The 19,461-nt window shown below is 41.4% G+C and overlaps 1 protein-coding gene across 1 annotated transcript in view; it reads right to left on the bottom strand.

The window, feature by feature from the left end:
* Positions 1-393: 393 nt before the first annotated feature.
* The window catches only part of jade2 (jade family PHD finger 2), a 177,826-nt gene continuing 158,758 nt past the window's right edge, over positions 394-19,461 (bottom strand). The window contains exons 12-14 of the mRNA XM_028594952.1: positions 16,296-16,427; positions 4,305-4,450; positions 394-3,511 (exon numbers count right to left, since the gene is read on the bottom strand). Of these exons, the coding sequence (XP_028450753.1) occupies positions 2,726-3,511; positions 4,305-4,450; positions 16,296-16,427 (1,064 nt within the window). The 3' untranslated portion in view covers positions 394-2,725. The remainder of the gene's footprint in view (positions 3,512-4,304; positions 4,451-16,295; positions 16,428-19,461) is intronic.

Raw genomic sequence — 19,461 nt, 5'->3', positions numbered from 1 at the left:
AAAACAAACAGAGGAAGTACATTTGACTTGCAACTCTATTTAAGTGTCTGTTCATCAGGCCTGGGTCAAGCAGCACTTAAAATGACTTGTGATGCTTTATTTAATCCATTTGAACCAGATGGGTGGGGTCTTAGCTGTGAGAGAGCCGAGTGAATGAAAAGAAAGTCCCTTCTTGTAGTTGACCACAGAGGTATTAATTATTAGCTGTTTATCTGACCTGTCCCACTCATCTGGTAACTCAAACAAGTAAAAATGAGCATTAATTATTGGTAGAGATTATTGAACCTAGGGCTGATGGGCATATGGTCATACTGAGAGAAGGAACATGCTCAGTAGTAGTCGTTTAGGAGTTGAAAACAGTGAAGCTTGTCAAATAAGGAAGTTTCTAGACATACACACATCACTTTATATATATATATATATACTGTATATGATATAAAATATGTATATATATATATAGTATCTCTGTCTTGCGTCGCTTTTACGATAAATCTTTAAACCTTTTATTCTTTTTAAAAGTTTTTCTTAACCCCTGAGAATACCATGGACTGCTTTAAGTACAAAATACAACTCTCTGAGAGAAAAAAAAGTTTTTTTTCTTTTCTTTTTTTAAACAACTCAATTCAAGAACTTAAGAGTGCAGGACTCGAGAAGAAGAAGCTGATCATTACATTGTCATCATTCATCTAACAGGAGAACAGGTGCAGCAGAGCCATCAGTTGCGAGAGCTTGGCTACGTCAAACTTACACAACAACATGCCTACTCAGTGCTTGGCTGAATAAAACAGAGTTGGGCATCTTACTACACCAATATCATCAATTGCATAGATACACATGGATGAGATAAAGTTAGACTAACTTGTTTCTATTGATGTCTATTGCCTGAAAACTGCACTGTGCACTGTAAACCCCAGTGGCCTCATATAATAGTAACAAATGACTGACTTTTGAGGGCTTCACTACTTTTAAATCATACAATTATGTGGATAAACTGCCAGCCAAGACTGTGAGTTGTGGTTGAAAGCTCAGAAAAAGCCATTAAGTGAGTTAAGATTATTTTGTCACGTTCTTTATCCAGTTTTTTCTCATCACTAAATGGGAATGAGGACAGTCGGCAGTGAAAAGGACTTTTTTTTGCCTAAGATTTTGGCATATTTGTACACAAGAATCTTAAATTATGACGCATTATTAATTAATACCACCGAGCTGAAAGAGGAAATAGGCTACACAACATATAAAAACAGTCAAGTTTTTGCCACCAATCTAAAAGACTGGTTTTGTTCTCCACGTGTATCTATTGCTGCTGCCCAAAGTGTAACCTGGCCAAACCCTGTTTATTGATGGCTCTGGACTGCAGTGATCTAGTTAAAGGTGTGGGGGGATTGGGGGTGGGGGGCACAGAACAGTAGGCAGCTCTTTGCATTGATAGTACAGTGTGGCTCTGCTTTGCTAACTGTTGCAGATGCTTTGTTGATTATTGGCAAACGCTGCATTTACATCCTTGTTTCAGGCACTAGACAATTGTTAAGGTGACAAGGAGCCCAATACTGGCTACACTCAGTAACCAATCCAACGGGATTTCCTTTTGGTTTGATTGTTACAAATCCGATTGAGAAACGACTGATTGATCTACTTACTGATTGTTTGGTTGATTGATAAGGTTGGGGGGTGGGGTTGAGGGGAGGCAGGCAGGGGCATAGGGCAAGCGACAGAAGGCACAGAGTTTCTATGATGATTTTTCTCCAAAGGTTCAGGCAAAAAAAAAAAAAAAAAAAAAAAAACTGAACTCAAAATTTGAAAGCATCTGACAGAAGATCAAATATTTCAACAACAGCTGTGATGAGAGCAAAGGGATTTGCTTATAGTAGTATGTGTGTCAGTATGTATGTGTGTTTGTGTCTCTGTGTGACAATCTGAATGTGCACCAGGGTTGGGGTCACAAAATTGGAATAGCTGGAAATCAGTTTTTTTAGTCTGTGAAGATTTGAGAATGACAGTTTTTGTATATAGAATTTGGAACTGAGTCAACATGATGAGAATTGACCCCAACCCTGAATGAGCATCTATTATGCACACGAGTGCTTACATTACAGCTCTTATGACTAGCTAGTTGTGCTTTTCAAGGCTGAATACATGTTATCCCATGTCACCCTCAGCACATATTCAGACCAGCTCCGGTGTGAAATTGTCTTTCCACTTAACATATTCAAGAAAACAAGGACTCATTGGATGCATCTCAGGCTATAAAGACCAAGAGCGAAGCAGACCCTGAAACCAGCTTGAATAATAATAATGCCCCGAAGTATTTGTCCCCAAGTCTGGCAGAGACCACAGACATGAGGCCAGAAATAGGTACTTCAACGCCCAAAAACAAAATGAATCTGAAATACAAAACAAAAAAAGACTAAAGGTAATGTTTGTTTCCTATTTGTTGAATGTATCGCATCTTGTGGTAAGCTATCGACAAACTATGGTCCAGAGGAGAGGCTTTACTGTACAACAGACCATCAGCTACATTCAAGTTCCCCCCCAAAAGAAAGCAGGTGAGAGCTGAAGAGATCTTCCACTAGTAAATGTGACAAGGATTGGGTTGAACAAAGCCATCCAGCTATGTTTTGTGGACTATATATTGGGCACAGATGGAGAAACAATTAGCCAGCGGAACTCTGCTTGGATAACTGTGTGTATATGTGTGTGTGTGTGTGTTGGTTTGAGTCTCAGTTCTTTAGGATGCCAGCACACTCCTTCTCAGTAGGTCCTCGTTCCCAGAATGCAACTGCGGCAAGCGGAGTTTGCGTCCGCCAGAGCGCGTGTCCGAATCACTCTGCTCGCCATCAGAGAAGTACCCGTCAGTCTCGGCAGCGTCCAGCAGGGAGATGTCCTTTCCTGTGAGCGGCAGGCCAACAGACTCCAGCGCTGCTATGCCTCCACCTCCACTAACGCCCCTACCTCTGGATTTACCATGGCGGGACAGACGGAGCCGCGGACCCCTGCCACGAATGGTCGCCCCTGTGTCGGGCAACGTGACCCCAGGGCTGGAGGCCGGACGCGGAGATGAGCCTGCAGCGAAACCAGATGCAACACCATTCCCTGGGTGGATGCTGTCCCACGGGCCGCGGTCCTCCGAGATGTGACAGGAATCCATTTTGGAGATCGGTGGCTGCGGTGGCGGTTCCCTGTGCAGGTCAGAGCTTCTTGTCTGGTGGTGATGAAGGTAGTTGTGGTGCAAGGCCTTGGAGGATCCCCTGGACCTTTCCCCTTTCTGACCCACATGGGTGGGCTTTTCCTCCGCCACGCTTGCCCAGAGGCTCTTTGCAGGGGAGGGGCTGCTGGCGGCGGAGGCGGCCGCTGCAGACAGCAGCGTCTGCGGCAGGGTGGTGGATTGCGGGTTACTACGAGCACGGGGCTTGTTGCTCCCTCGCGGTTTGCGGCCCAGCTGGGGTGTTTTCCAGGTGGACTGCATGGAATTCTCCATCATCAGGTTTAGCAGGCTTTCCTCGCCTTGCAGGAGCTGGATGACCGGAGAAGAAGAGAGGAAGTGAGAAAAAGACAGATGAAAGAGGAGACGGGCAATGAGAACATAAGAATTAAAAGTAACTCCCATGAGAGTAAATCAGAAGAGAAGAAAAAAAGAACTGACTCAGTTCATGTTTAAAGGTGCAATAAATACACGTTTTACACCAAATGTTTATGATATATCTGGAATCTTGCTCGTTGATTAATACAACAATTATTTTGCCTGTTGCTAGGGTTTCTGTTTTGGAAACCTAACATTCTTGCCTGTAATATTTTGGAACAATAACTCCCCACCCACCACCACCTACCCGCATTTCCAACAGCTCAACAGTGGAGGATGTGAGTAACTGATGTCACAAGACATTTTGTTTGTCCTTGTCAAGCAAAAAAATCAGATGACAAAGCTGACACTAACAGCACTTTACATAATGATGTTGAATCTCAAACTTGCTCTTTTGTATTGTAAAAAAACTGAGTTTAATTATTAATCACAACGACAATGTGGGACGGTTTGTCATTACTTCATGCACTGTTAAAAATTCTGTTTATTTTTGCAAATCTTTCTTCTGTTTAATTGAAAAAAATGACCATGTTTTTTTGTTTTTTTTTTAGTCCCTGAACACATGCCCAAACAATGGAATTATGGCATGCATTCTGGTTGGAGCCCCCTACCAATCAATACACAAACACAGCACATTCCTGAGGAGAACAGCAGGTCAGCCACAGTGCAGCTCTGCTCTCACCATCAGCTTTCTCATCAAACTCGCCTCCTGCTGCTGAAGGCCTACCTGGTCGGAGAGCAGGCTACCACTCTTGTCCCGATGCTGGGCACCCAGAGCCCACTGGCTCAGCATGTCATCAGCTGTGATCTGAACCGACTGGGCGAGCCAGCTGTCGAACAAAGAGTTGTCCAACGGGAAGGACTTTGACAAACCTGAGGAAAGGGGAAGGGACATAAGCAGGGAAAGCAGATGATGCAGGGAAGAGACGGATGACATCAAGACAGAGACAGAGAGTGAGCAGGGGGAGAAAAAGCGATATGAATGAATTGGTAGGGATAAAGGGAAGAAAAGGGGACAGAAGGGGGATAAAGACAAAGCAGACAGGTGAGTGGTGCTGCACATTTTTGATAAATAAAAAATACATCTGTGACGTTGATTGAGATTGTCTCTCAAATGAAGTCAAGCAGTAAAAAGCATAAAAAGAGCACCTGTAATGCACTTCTGTTAAGTATAGGGTTAGCTTAACTGCATTCAAATGTTACACTGCAAATAAAATGGTAAAATAAGCCTTAGATTTATTTTACTTAGCTGGCAATGAAACACACTGATTGTTTAACAAGAACACATTAATACATTTTGAATGTCAAAGACTTAATTTGGACGACTTTTCCAAAGTTTAACATTCAAAGCACGAATCTAACACAAAATAATGCAAAGTTGATTGGCGGACAAAACCTGCTTAATCTTCTTGCCAAAAAAGATGATGACATATCTAAAAGCAGAAAATAAAGATAGCCAAATGCATTTAAACAGCTGCTGTCTATAACAGTGGTTTTCAAAGTAGGGTCCGGGACGCACAGCCAAAAGCGGAATAAAGTGAAGGTTAAATTTGTGATATTCTTGTTTGTTTAAGTTAGTTACACAGACATCTCAAAATAATCAAAAATGTAATGAAACATCTCCAAATTGATGTTACCCTCTCACATAGTACTTCTAGAGGTTATTTTTTCTCATCACAATTCCAAATGGAAACACAGAGAAAAAAAAGCCAACTTGACACAATGGCATTTAACAGTATGCAGCAATAAGCTTTAAATTCAAACATGTTTCTGTTGCTTCATCATCATCAATAATGAAGATATAAACCCATTTTACAGCAGAAATCCTGTTTCCTGTCTCCTTCCCAACATGGTTGTGTGTGTGTGTGTGTGTGTGTGTGTCTGTGTGTGTATAATTAGGAGATTTTAATGACTCCTTTTCAATCATTGTGGGCTGTGAAAGTGCTGCCAAAGCCCTGCGTGTCTGTGGCATTTTTGTCTACACACTAACTCACACATACACACAATGCAGTGAAGACCATGAGGTATAAGGAGAACAGACATGGGGGGGTGGTGGGGGGTGGGATCCATTAGCTCATGCACTTCTTCTCTCCTGTTCCCAGAGAGGAGGTTGCCCACATTTTGGCTTTCACTCCTCACATCTTTACATCCTCAAACAAAGCTAGGGCCGGTTTGATGGCATTCAAACCAGTATGGAATCCAGTTTTTTAACACAAGTTTTTCTGCAACCCTGTCAAATTCGTCGAGATTTAGGCAATTTTAAGTAACAAAAGTTTTAAATAACTAAGTTTTGCCAGAAAGATAACATGTTTGATATGCTTAGGTACTACCTGAGTGGTATACACATTGTTCATTACTGACAAAAAAAAGAGAGAGGAGATTAAACAATCCGAAACGGAATGTACCAACTGTAGCTGTAAGCTAGCTAGCAACGGACACACCGAGTTAGAAGCGGTTATCATGTTTTGTTCTTTTATAGATGGCAAAAATGTCCAAAACATGTTCTAGTGTTGGAACCTCAGTTAGATGCACATAAGACATGAACCCTGATTTGATAAGAATCTGTGCTTGTAGTTTCTTACAAAGAGGATGTTCACAGAAAATGGACTAATGATAGCGAGACCTTCACACAATAACAATTTTGGACTCAACAGCCTACTCCCTGTTTTCTTTCTTTCTTTTTTTAATAACTATCACCCATAACAATCTGTCAAAACCCAGTAGATAAGAGTGTAGACAAAGAACAATCTTGTTCCTTTGGTGAAAAATCTGCATTTGTTTTTCTCTTTGTTGGTATAACAGCAGCAGGCAAAAAAATTATATGCAGCAAAAATGATTTTAGACTCCAGAGGGTGTACTATCTAGTGAAAGGAAAAATAATGAAAAGTAGTGTTCTTACTTGGCCAGGAACAACCATTAACCTCTGCACACAGAACACAGGGAGTCTGTTTGGGGAACAACTGCCCCTCTTTACAACCCATAGAACCATATAAATTAAGCAGAGATGCCCATAATGTTGACAAATAACTTTTGCACAAGCACATTATGAACAAATACCGATTTTTGCTGTGAGCCTCTTTCTTTTCTCTACTATCTTTCCAGCATCCCTGTAAATCTTCAGTGCCAATAATGATCTGCCAAGCAGGACGGCAGGAGGTGCTGTTAGGGTGGCTTTAAAACCAGCTATTCACCACACGCGCACGCACACGCACACACACACACACACACACACACACACACACACACACACACACTCACACTCACACACACACACACACACACACACACACACACACACACACACACACACACACACACACACACACACACACACACACAGTCGGTCGTTTCCATGACGCAGCATGTCTCTGCAGGAGTCGAGAGAGCTCAGAGGGAGGGAAGAGGTGACAGAGGGAAAAAGAGCCAGTGAAGAAGTGAGAGGAAGACAAGAGGAGATGATGGAGGAGAGGAGAGAGTAGCAGAGTTCAGAGAGAGGAAGGTGGGAGGGAAACCTAAAACATGCCACTGTAGTCTTAAAATATGCTCAAATTCTGACATACTGTACATCCTTATATTCTTTTGGTCTTTACATCTGGGAAAATATAGACACAAGACTAAGAGTCTACAGCCATGCTAGCAGCTCTGTGAGGCTGTGCTTAGGCACAGCAGTGATTTGAGCCAATCAGCATGCTAATATGCTCACAATGATAATGTTAACATGTTGATGTTTAGGGGGTATAATGTTTTACTATTCACCATCCTAGTTCAGTGTGCTAGCATGTTAACATTTGCTAATTAGCACCGAAAACAAAGTACAGCTGAAGCTGATGACATTAGTTTTGCAGGTATTTGGTCACAAACCAAAGGATTAGAAAAATTAAAACTTTGACCCGATGATGCTGATGAATGAAAAGCTGAATCGTGAGGGGAACGTTAAAGTCTGTACAAGTATGTATAAGGCTGTTTTGTTTTGACTGTAGTCTCTCTGTGGATTTTCTCAGACAGGTAGTTGTGGGAGATTATGGGATGTCATTGATGTTAAATCTTTGCTCAGTTTCTTTTTTTGTAGTACATACCCAAATAAATGTATTTTCAGCAGGAAGCTTATAGTGAAGCTGTATCTTTAAAACCAGATGACGACACTGACTCTTCCCCCTTTCTTCAGCTACAGCTACTGTGTTGAACTAATGGGCTACTGTAGGCTTATGCTATGCATCAAAAGGTCCTGGTGCCGTTACAGCCATCTAAAGCCCCCTTTCAAGACTTTGTTACGTGACAACAACAGTTGTGGGGAACAGCCGTCCTCAGCGCGAGTGCACACTAGTCCTACAGCTACAAATACCCCCAGGAAGGCTTGACAGAACAGCTGATTTTTAAGCAGCGAGCAATGATTCGCTAGCCAGCGCTACTAAGGCAGTGCAGGGTAAGGAATGCACTAGCAGCAGAACAGGGCCAAGACCAGTGCTTGAGAGAGAGAGAGAGAGAGAGAGAGAGAGAGAGAGAGAGAGGAAAGAGAGTGTTGCTAGGTCTAAAACCCTCACTATAGTCTGATGATTGTTCTCGGGTGCCAACCGTCTGCCTGGAAACTCAACCAGAGAGACAGAGATAGAAACAGAGAAACTGAAACAGAGTAAAGGTGCAGGAGGAGTAACAGAGCGATCTAAAGACCCATCAGAGCGATGAAGGGGAGACGAGAAGTGCAGCAGGCAGAAAAAGAGTGAACCAAATACTTGGGTGAAATCACAGACGGACACAATAATAGGAACCAGAATGAAAAGCTCAGCATGAATCCACAGAAATTAACCTGTCAGAGTTGTTCTCTCCAACAAAAATACGTTTTCCTTGTCGACCTGTCTCTTGCCATATTGTGTCAAATTGATCTCACACTATTCTTATCTGCAGTTTGGCCTCATTATCTGTTAGAAATGTTAAAAGTAAATGTAAATCGCAATGTCTAACAACACTCAAACATGCATACTGGATTGGAATGAAACTGAAATTGGTTATGGATCTCAGTTTTAAGGGTGAAACTCCTCAGTGACTGTGAGGGTGACACCAGGAAGATTTCAAAACAATCTCCCTTTTCCAAATCACCACTGGCATATGGCCCCCACTAATAAACAGTGGGGATAGGGGACAGTACATCTGAGAAGGAGTTCTGGTACATGTCTGTCTTCTTGATCCTACAACACTAAGAGGAAGACAAAGCCCTGAGAGTCAGGACCAGACCCGACAGAGAACAGATGGCCTGACACACAAACACACACACACTGAGACTGTGAGATATGAACACATACGGCATGCAAAAACAAACACACAGATGACACACTGAGAAAGGAACGATATATATATATAACACTGACAAAGGAAAGCATACATGTGCAAGAGATAAATAGAAAAGGAGAGGGAGATAATATCAGAACAGGAAGCAAGTGAGGCAGAGCCAAACTCTCCTGTCCTGTGTTATCATCTCTCTGTTTATTGATCATATTCACTTAAACAGGAACATTATGTTGGCTCTGCAATGCTCAGCTCTGGTTAAATAAGGAAATGAGAGACAGTCCTGCATCATTGCTGATAGACTGTGTTTGTGTGTGTGTGCGTGTGTGTGAAAAGCTAAAAAAACATCTCTGATCTCGATTATACTATAAGATACAAATGAACATATGGACACAGTGTTTCCTTTAGGATTTTTTTTTAGCAGTGGGGGCAGGTCCGAACACCCACCCCCCATTTTTTTAGTTACTACAGGGCTCGAGAGTGCGACATGGGTTGACATGTAGGAAAGGGCCGCAGGTCGGAGTCAAACCTCTATATTTACCAACTGAGCTATCCGGGCGTCCTCTTTCTCTTTTAATCAGTCTGTTATTGTTGTTGAAAGCTTATGAAGGAGCTTTCTCAGATATATATTTTTTTATGTATATCTTAGGCTATTTATTTTATGTGTTGCAGCTGTATATTTTCAAACTGGTAAAGGAAACCCTGTCTTTGATTTTTATTTTAATCACAATCTGTTTTAATAAAAGAGCTTGTGAAAAGTGGCTTTGACTTAAAACTGAACATTTAGCCCACTTTGTAAAAAAGTACAGAGCTATATATCGTGTATCGCCCTTCAGCCTTACGGCGATGCAAGGGAAAATTTGGGTGCACCTAAATTTTGTGCTGGTGCACCTAAATAAAAAAAGTTAGGCGCACCAGTGCAACCAAGGCAAAAAGTTAGTGTGGAGCCCTGTACTATATAGGCCAACTTTGATCTTGATATATAGGCTAAGCATTCTGTAGCAAATAACAATAAACCCACTATTAATTACATTATCTTAATGCAGTGTAACTACTGTAGCATGTAAATAATTCACCTAAAATACAAACGTGAGCAACAAGGGCATTGAGCAATCGCTATTATATCGAATCAACAGCCACGTGCAATTTAGCTAGCATGTGAAGAATACAAACAACAAAAATCACCAGTTAACTTAATTTAAGTTTGCAAGACCAGGCTTAGATGAACTGACAACATAAGTTATACAACTTACAGTTCTCAAGGACGTACACACACAATCTAAACTGGCTAGTTATCCTCGTGTGTCCGCCCTATTTTCCGACCTGCACTCTAACAATGCAGTCCTATTTCTGATACCGTGGGGGGCAAAAATGTTGCTATGGGGGGCCGCCACGGTCAAATCAACATAGAGGAAACAATGTGGACATCTTGGATTCTATAAACCAAATATTATACTTTATACTAGAGTTGTGGACCAGATCAGATGTTTAAAGACTGACTATGATATAATAGCTATTATAAATACTCAAATTGCTCAAGGTTTACCATATATATTCCCCCAAAATTCGAAGAATTCAGTATTTCCTTGAGAACATTACTCCTGCCAGGGTGAATACCCTCTAAACCTCATTTAGACCATCAAAGTGCACAAAAATGCTCCATTAAACCCATTTTAATGATTTTTTTCAAACCATTGTTCCTGTTGGCAATGTACTATTTTACTGAGAACTCACTGACCACGACCATTACAGAAAGAAACATGAGTGGTCAGACAGTTTGTAGACAAATCCCAACACAGTAAACACTGCTTGATGATTAGCTGGTCACAAGACGTTTAGGTTAAAACTGGGCTAAATTACATTTAATAGTGAAAGGTTTTTAGATGTGTATATTACATACAACCATGGTTTCAACATGAGTTCAATGATAAAGTGAGAATAACATCAGCAAAGTGGAGCAAACCACAGCACTAGTAAACAAGCTGGAATCACTTCAAAACATCCAGCCAACTCTGATCAGGTGAATAAAATAACTGCGATCAAAACCTATTTAATTTCAAAACACATGCAGCTATTCAGTGCCGTGGATAATAACAACGGGATTCCCTGTACAAGTGTTGCAGTTTCTGCAGGGTATTTTCCACTGCAAGAGACAAAACTTTAAACTGCATCTCGGAGCACATAGTAGGCCTGCACGATTCGGGGAAAAATATGAATCACGATTTTTTAGCTTAGAATTGATATCACGATTCTCTGCCACGCTTTTTTTCTCACGAAGTATAATGTTTTTTGCCCACATGAACCATGACAAAACAAAACAAATTGGCAGTACCAAACATAGATTGTTTTTGGCACCTATAGCACATTGCGCTTCACCACAAGCCTGTAAACATAGAGGCTTCAATGAATAAAGAAACTAAAGTACATACTGGCCATTTAAGTACAGTAGGCTACCAGAAAAAGTAACATATAAACACATTGAACTAAATATGGCCCTGATACAGGCTCTATCTGAACTCCTTGAACATGTATTTACATAATACAAACATGTCAATATCAAATGCTTTCAATAAATTAATTGAAGGAGAAAAAAAAAAACTAAGTTATTTAAAAATGTAATCGCGAACAGAGGTGAATCGAGATCGCGATATTATAACCATTTATCGTGCAGGCCTAGCACATAGACTAAATTTTGTCTACAAAATACATTTAACCGTTGATGTTGGTCAGTAAATTCCTTACGTTTCATTATTGACACAGATAGGAGACTTAATGCTTCAATGCTAATATATATTGTTGTTGACTACTCCACACTTCCCAGCAGCTTTTTAGGTGGGGTTAGATGGTGACCTTTTAAGACCAGTTAGTTTAATTGCTAGTTGCATTTCATATTGCATATCAGTGGGCTAAATACAGGAGTGAATTTACTAGACACTCAAGTAAGAGCCTGAAAATAGTGCCCCCTTTTATAAATCAAAAATCTATTCAGAATTTAAACATACAAAAATAAACCCTTGTTGCTCAAAAGTAGAATTGCCTTTTGAGGCAAGGTTAGGCTGAAGCTGCAGAGTAAAATTGACCAATATACAGGTCTAACTCCATTAATGTTCACAACACTACTTCACTTTCATGCAGGAGTTTTAAACTGACAAAACCTTCCACTTACAAGTATATTTCTCTCTATACTCACACAAAGCCACAACTCCAAACTGAATCTTTGCAGATGTATGGATGGATTTTATGTTCCAGACGTGTTAACAATAGAGTGAGTTTATATGCTTAGCTGTATATAATTCCTACCAAAATGGTATAATCTCACAAAGTCAGAGCCCATTTCATTATTTACCGAGCAGCTCTGGGTTTCATCCTTTGATGACAGCGTGAAGTCTTTGTTGGGCGCTTTTTGTAGCTTTGAGCAACATTCTGTCATGTTCGTTTCCTGAGATCACAGGAAGGAACCTCACATGTTGCTTTAGTGCTACTGTCGGTATGCCAATATGTCCTGTTCATGTAATGCTTTTAATGTGTCTAATTTGCGTGTCACTATTCAATCATTAATAGACAAAAAGTGTATTTTGTCTGTCTTAGCTGCAGGACTCTAATGACTTGACCTCTCTTTGGAGAAGGGGAGGGGGGAGTGAGAAGACAATTTACTTTTGAGGATTTATTAAGAAGTAAATTACTATAAATATTATCTAACATGCAAATTAACTGCTTTTAGTTATGCACATGAAAAGGTAAAAAATGACAACAAAAAAGCCCAGTTATTCATCATGTACAGTAATTGTCTGTGCAGCCCACAGCTTTTTACAGAATGTCACTGCAGGAATATTCATAACTTATTAGATCTAGCTACATATAAACAAGGATTATGCAAGACTACAAATCCACCCACCTGATGTCCTACATATAGGAGCTATTAGTAGCGCAGGAGCTTGTTTTTAGAGAAAGCCTGAAGATATAGAGGACTTAGTTTTCCATTTAATTTGCCCACACAAACATGCTGTATATAACAAGTAGAGTGTTTATTTCCCTTTGTTGTTTGCATATTAATTATGTTATAATGTTATTCAATAACAATAACTTAAATTACATTTTGATAGTTTTTATTTATTATCTTAAACTTGATAGTTTAATCCAGCATTTACAAGCACTATACTGTATGAAGCTAAACTTAAAACTAAATTCTATAATCACCTCAAGATTTGTGCTGAGATTATTGGTCAACCTGTTGCACACTACTTTCAAACAACCCACAAGAAGAGCATGCTCAGGCTTGCTAACAGCATCTCTTCTGACTCCGTGCATGTTTTAAACTCTGCATACCAACTTTTGCCTTCTAACGGTGATTTAGAGTCCCTTCGTTTAGATACAACAGCCTTAAGAACTCTTTTATACATCACTCTATCCTGTTGCTTAACCAAAATCCGTTTGCTGCCAATTAACATCTGGAATCGGAGGACATCTGGAAATTAGTTTCTTTGTTGTGGCTGTCGATGTGTTTTCATTTTTGTACTATATGTGTAATTGCTGTTTTCTTTTCTTTTTTTGAGCTGAGCTACTCGGGCATTTCAGTGTAAACGGACAATGAAGTTGTATCGTATCATAAAGTGATAATGTTGAGTAGGCGGGTCATTATTGTAAATTAAACCCTGACAGGGTGATGCAGGAAGGTTTCATTTGCAATAATCACCGGCTCGCTCGAAATTATCCCGCTTATTACACGGCTACTTAATAATCGATAATTTGACACAAAATATTGATTTAAAAATAGCCCTCCAGAGTCTAAAACGGTATAGTATTCATAGCAGCGGTCTGCTATTTAGAAATAACCATAATTGACCAATCAGAATCGAGTATTCATCAAAGCCGTGTAATAAAAACATTTAATAAAATAATAAATGTTTAATAAATAGATGTTTAATAAAAAATCCGGTCTGTATTTTGTTGACCACGCGTTTTCCACCTAAACGCACAACCCTTTATTTGATCTATTTTGCTATAAATTATTTAATGGTGATTTTTACCTTTTTTTTTTTTTTTTTTAAATAAATGGCTTCGAATGGTTATGTAATTGTAGAGGGGAATATTTCCAAAAAATAAAAGCAACAGCCTGAAAGATATAACCTGAAAGAGAGGAAACACTGTGTTTGATCCTGACAGCACGCTCTGGTTCTGCCACAACAGACAGCACCAGCTCTCATCAAACTGTCACAGCGCTGCTGTCCCATGAAGCAGCTGCATCTGAAAAAATAAACTGAGAATGTTTTCAGGATGTCAGGAAATATGACTTTACTGGAGCTGCCGACACATCCGAGAGTGCCAACTTTGAAAGCGAGCTTGTCTGCCTCAATGAATGCAGATAGAGAGGTAAATACAAATAGATGGACATGAACAGAGGGGAAGATATTCAATTTAATATCCAAAACTCCCATGTTTCTGAATAGAGAGGCCTTGGTACGTGCACCCCTGATTTAACACATCAGTCAAAACATTTCTACCCTCGCTACAATGAACCTGGATTACTCCTGCTCAGTGGAAAATAAAAAAAACTTCTCTCACTGCTCAGTGATGGAAAAACTGTTTTAGAGTGGAGTATCTTTCTGACTTTTATGAGGTTGTCTGTGCATTGAAATGTTAATTTGCACCCCAATTGTCAGGCAGGCGGCTTGTCTTGGGTTAACAACTTAAAAGCTACAGATTCAATCACCACAGCCGCCAGCGTGTGTCCATCAACAGTCTATCTTGTGTCCTTGAGCGAGACACTGAGCCTTTATCTCCTCGTTCACTTCAAGTCGCCGTGGATACGAGTGTCAGCTAAATGCCTGTAAATTGTCAATGTTAGGAACAAATATCTACATGCACATAATCTGCGTGCTCAATTTCCATTTAATAACTGTCTTCTGAGCGTCATATGTGGCTGTAATGATCGGTAGTGGGGAATGGATCACCTTCCAGCAGGGACAACCATTATCATCCATCCTCGTCTCACTTATGATGAGGATTGGCAGCGACAGTCTCCCAGTCGCTCCTCAATGACGAAGATTAACACTGACAGAGCTTCCCTCTTTCAGTTTTATCATCATTTTTATGCCTGTTTCAACCTCATTATGAATCTTCACTTCTTTTACCCATATAAAAGGTCTGAATTGTGGGTGTCAAAACACAAGATGTTCACAATGACACTGATTAGGCTAGGTGAGTAGAATTGAAAAAAATGCAAGCACTGGATTTACAGTCGACGCAAGGGGTTAACAAGTCCCGCCATAAATACAGTAGTTTTCAATTTATAGTTCATAGTCAGATTTCTCCAATTGATAGCACCACCGCAAGACTACACTGACGTATCGTACATGATCAGGCAGTAATCTTGCTTTTATTATATTCCACATAGTAACTGTGTTTACACGAGAGTTGCAGTGGGAACGTCCTGCTGGCTCCGTCAGTCTTCCAGTCACTGTGATAGACAGCAGGGGTTGTGATGAGCAGAAGCTTTGCAGGATGTTACTGAAAATTTGTAAATAACTGTAAATACCCCCCGCCCCCTCAGCTGCTGCACCATATTGTTGATACATGCGATTATTTTTATTTTAGGTTGCTCTATTACTTTTTAATGTCCAATAACTGTTAAGTCTATTAAGTGCCCCAAAATAAAGACAAATGCTCACCGTAAATTCCTAGAGACCAATGTGACATCTTAAACTGACTTGCAACAATAAATCAATTTCGAAATTAGTGATTGTAATTTTAATAATCATAATAAAGCCCCTGGTAAAGTCAACTTAAGACTTTGTAGAAAACCATGCCATTCTACAGTACTACAGTTCTATTGGCTAATACAAGATGATTTATTTATTACAAGAAAGCGGAGAGGAGTTCTGCATTATATACAGGGATTACATTTTTATAATATCCAGTCTTGCTGCATCTTCTCTCGCCCTCACTTTTCTCTGCGAGTGACGTTACTCTGCCAACAGCCAAGAGATTGATGCATCAGATCAGACCTGCTGGGCCGAGCTGCAGTCAAATCCTATTAAAGATTTTACCTGCGCACCTGACACTTGATCTACATTGAGCGACACACAGAAAATGTATGACAACACTGATGATGGAGGGATGAAGTCTGTAACAAAAGAAAAGGTAATACAGCAGCATGGAAAGGATGCTGACCACAGCAGAATAAAAGAGCTTTCTGTTGCAGTACTCTTGATGTGGCAACAAATTATTTAAGACTAGTCTTAAGTCTTTATCAGGTAGAAATGTATATCATTCTGAGATTTACAACTTTTGAAATGTATTGGTTGTTTCGTTATTGCATTTTGCCCTCATGAATAGATTTTAAAACGCGCGTGCATGTCCGTGTGTGCACGCACGCACGCACGCACACGCACATGCACACACACACACACACACACACACACACACACACACACAGTACCTAGCTCTTTTAGCAGGGAGCCGTTCTCTGGCTTCAATCTCTCCTTTTTCTTCTCAGGACTACTTTTTCTCCTCTCCTTTCCTTTCTCCTTCACTCCATTCTGCTTCCTCTTTTCTCCCTTCTTGGTTTTATCTGCAAGGAGACAGAAGATGAGTTGAGGTTAGGGATTTAGATGATTAACTAAATTTAAGCTGGAAAGCATCACTGAGCCTGGGGAATTTCTACCTTTCAGGTGGAGTTTGAGTTAGAAAGTAGTAGAGTTGTTCCGATAGGCACTGATCTGATACCATGTAATTTAGCCCTGAAAATATCTAACTTAAAGTAGTTTACTTATGTTCTTTATCCATAATGACTGATTGTCAAATTAGATAATAAAAGAAAGTTCTATGGCATTCAATCTCTGTATGTATTTCTTCATGTTTTACAAAGGATTTATCCTGAGTCAGACCATACAACAATGCTAGCAATCATATCACATACATACAGGCATCCCTACAGCTGTTAAAACATAATAATTAGAATATGTATATTTTTAAACGCACTGGTATCGGATCGGTACTCTGTGTCGGCCGATACGCAAATTCAGATATTGGAATTGCTAACCTTTTCAGATTATTCGTTGACATGTAGGAAATAATTTTATTCGCTACAACACAGCTGATGGAAACACACCTAAATCTAATTTTAGTTTTGCAAGATAGTAAAATGTCTTTCACATTTGGATGTACACATAGCTAATAAGACAGATAGATGCAAGAGGGAGAAATAAAGAAGGAATAATAGAAAAAAAGAGGACAAAATGATCTGGTTAACATTCATTTAAGACCTGAAGTACAGGTTTCACACATTAAAGATACACTCCTTGATTGCGTTGGATTGTGTTATGGCAAATATTGTAAGCCAATTTGTGATTGCAGAAAAGGGAAGGTGTCATTGGCTAAATGTAACTCGCCTCCTGATGAGGCGTGGGGATAGAGTCATAGTTCATCTTCATAGCACATTTACCCTTCTGCTCTACCCAGATAAAACCTAAAGGCACGGGATGCATGTTAATGCATGACTTAAGGGGTTGTTTAGTATCCTAGTTGAAGTCTGAGGGTGAAGCTGACAGATCCAACCAATGTGGCTTTGATGAAGTCATGGGGTTTTCCCAGTTATCTGTCTGTCTGTGTGCGTGTGTGTGTGTGTGTGTGTGTGTGTGTATATGAGCACAGGGTGTGTGTGATGCGTCAGTGCAGTAGCACTGGGATAGTAGTGCCTGTAGTTTAGCAGCTTAGTAGTTACTGCATGTTGCATGCTGCTGCTTCTGCTTGCTACATTCTGCTTACAGCTACTGCCACCGACTAACCCTTGTGCAAGGGCAAAAAGAGGAGCAGAGTGCGTAAGTCTCTTCCTGTCGGTACATAGCCTCTCCACCACCAAGACTCCTACAGTGCCTCCTCGTGGCCACACACGGTAACTGGGCCCTAGCGGACCCAGGCTGAACTGTAGGGGATCTCGGAGCAGCAGTGGGTCCCAGAGGCGCGGTGTGCAGGCCCACCAAGTAGTGGAACATGCCCTGGCACCCGCAAACCACTGCCCCAGCTATGGGTAAATAGTCCCACTGCCTTGTGGAGTAGTCTATAGAGGCAAAGGCTAAGGGAGCACACCCTGAAAAAAAAGACACAAGTCCTCAACGGCAGAACAGGCGGAGGATGATGGCTGACCTAAGTGGAGCATCACAACGGCTGGGAAGGCGGATGAAGGCTGCAGCAGTGCTGGGTCCCCAGTCGTCGTGGTCTCCATGCCACTGGATCCTGACCCAGACCTGCCAAGGACATGGTGGGAATGTGGTCTGCGCACCCACAGCCTCACCCAAATCCTTACCTATGCGTGGAGCTGAGTGCTGGACTGACCACCTTATGGTCAGATCCAAACTACTCATGAGTATTCCACCCCGTGGCCCGAGGACCGCTCCAAACAAAAAACTCAACTGTATAGCGCTGAACAGCCTCACCACCAAAGACAACCTGCGACGGCTCCTTGCTGAAAACCTCAAAAAGCTCCCAGAGGAAACAACTGACTGGCCAGCTCTGCACCTGGCTATTCACAGTGCAGCCTCAGAGGCGCTTGGCCAATCAAAGAAACGTCACCAGGACTGGTTTGATGGCAACTCAGCTGAGATACAGTTACTCCTAAAAGCCAAGCATGAGGCCCACAAAGCTCTCCTGTCCTGCCCTGGATCTCCCACCCTTAAAACCACCTTTACTGCTGCAAGAACTGGTGGGTGCAAAAGGCGCGAGAAATCCAGAACCTGGCAGACTGGAATAACACTCAAGGCTTTTACAATGCCATATAAGCATTGTACGGCCCCAGGAAGCGGGCCATCGCCCCAGTCCGATCAGCTGACGGGTCCATGCTCTTTAAGGCCCGTCACAAGATTCTTGCCCGTTGTGCCAATCGAGTCTCTTCAACCACACCAACCCTGTCGACCCACATATTCTGGATTATCTCCCAGACCTGCCACCAATCACATGCTTGGACACTCCTCCACTTTACTCAGAACTCCGGCAAGCTATTGCCGGGATGAAGAACAACAAAAGCGCTGGACCCGATGGAATCCCTGCAGAGGTTTTCAAACATAGAGGATACACCCTCACGCGTCGCCTGCTCCTCCTGATCCAAAACTTCTGGGAACATGGGACCCTCCCACAGGACTGGAAGGACGCAAACATTGTGGTCATTTACAAACAGAAAGGAGACAGAGCAGTCTACGGCAACAGCCGTGGGATATCTCTCCTCTCCGTCGCAGGGAAAGTCCTGGCCAAGATCATGCTTAGCAGACTGGTTGAGCACATCTCGGAAGCTGTGCTTCCGGAAACACAGTGTGGCTTCCGGAAGACCAGATCCACAACAGACAGGGTTTTCGTCTTGAGGCAGTTGCAGGAGAAGAGCAAAGACACAAAGACACAAAGACCTCTACGTAGCCTTCATCGACCTCAGCAAAGCTTTCGACTTCATCAACCGTGAACTGCTCTGGAAACACCTCTCCAAACTTGGGGTACCACCTAAGTTTCTCCACATCCTACAGCAGTTCCATGACGGGATGCAAGCAAGAGTGCTCACGGGAGAACTCCAGTCAGAGTTTTTCGAAGTAAACGTTGGGGTGAAGCAAGGCTGTGTCTTG

Source organism: Perca flavescens, chromosome 13 (assembly GCF_004354835.1).
Source record: "Perca flavescens isolate YP-PL-M2 chromosome 13, PFLA_1.0, whole genome shotgun sequence".
In the NCBI taxonomy this organism is placed as follows: Eukaryota; Metazoa; Chordata; class Actinopteri; order Perciformes; family Percidae; genus Perca; species Perca flavescens.
The sequence above is the reverse complement of the archived record's forward strand: the minus strand, read 5'-3'. Positions and strand labels throughout refer to the sequence as shown.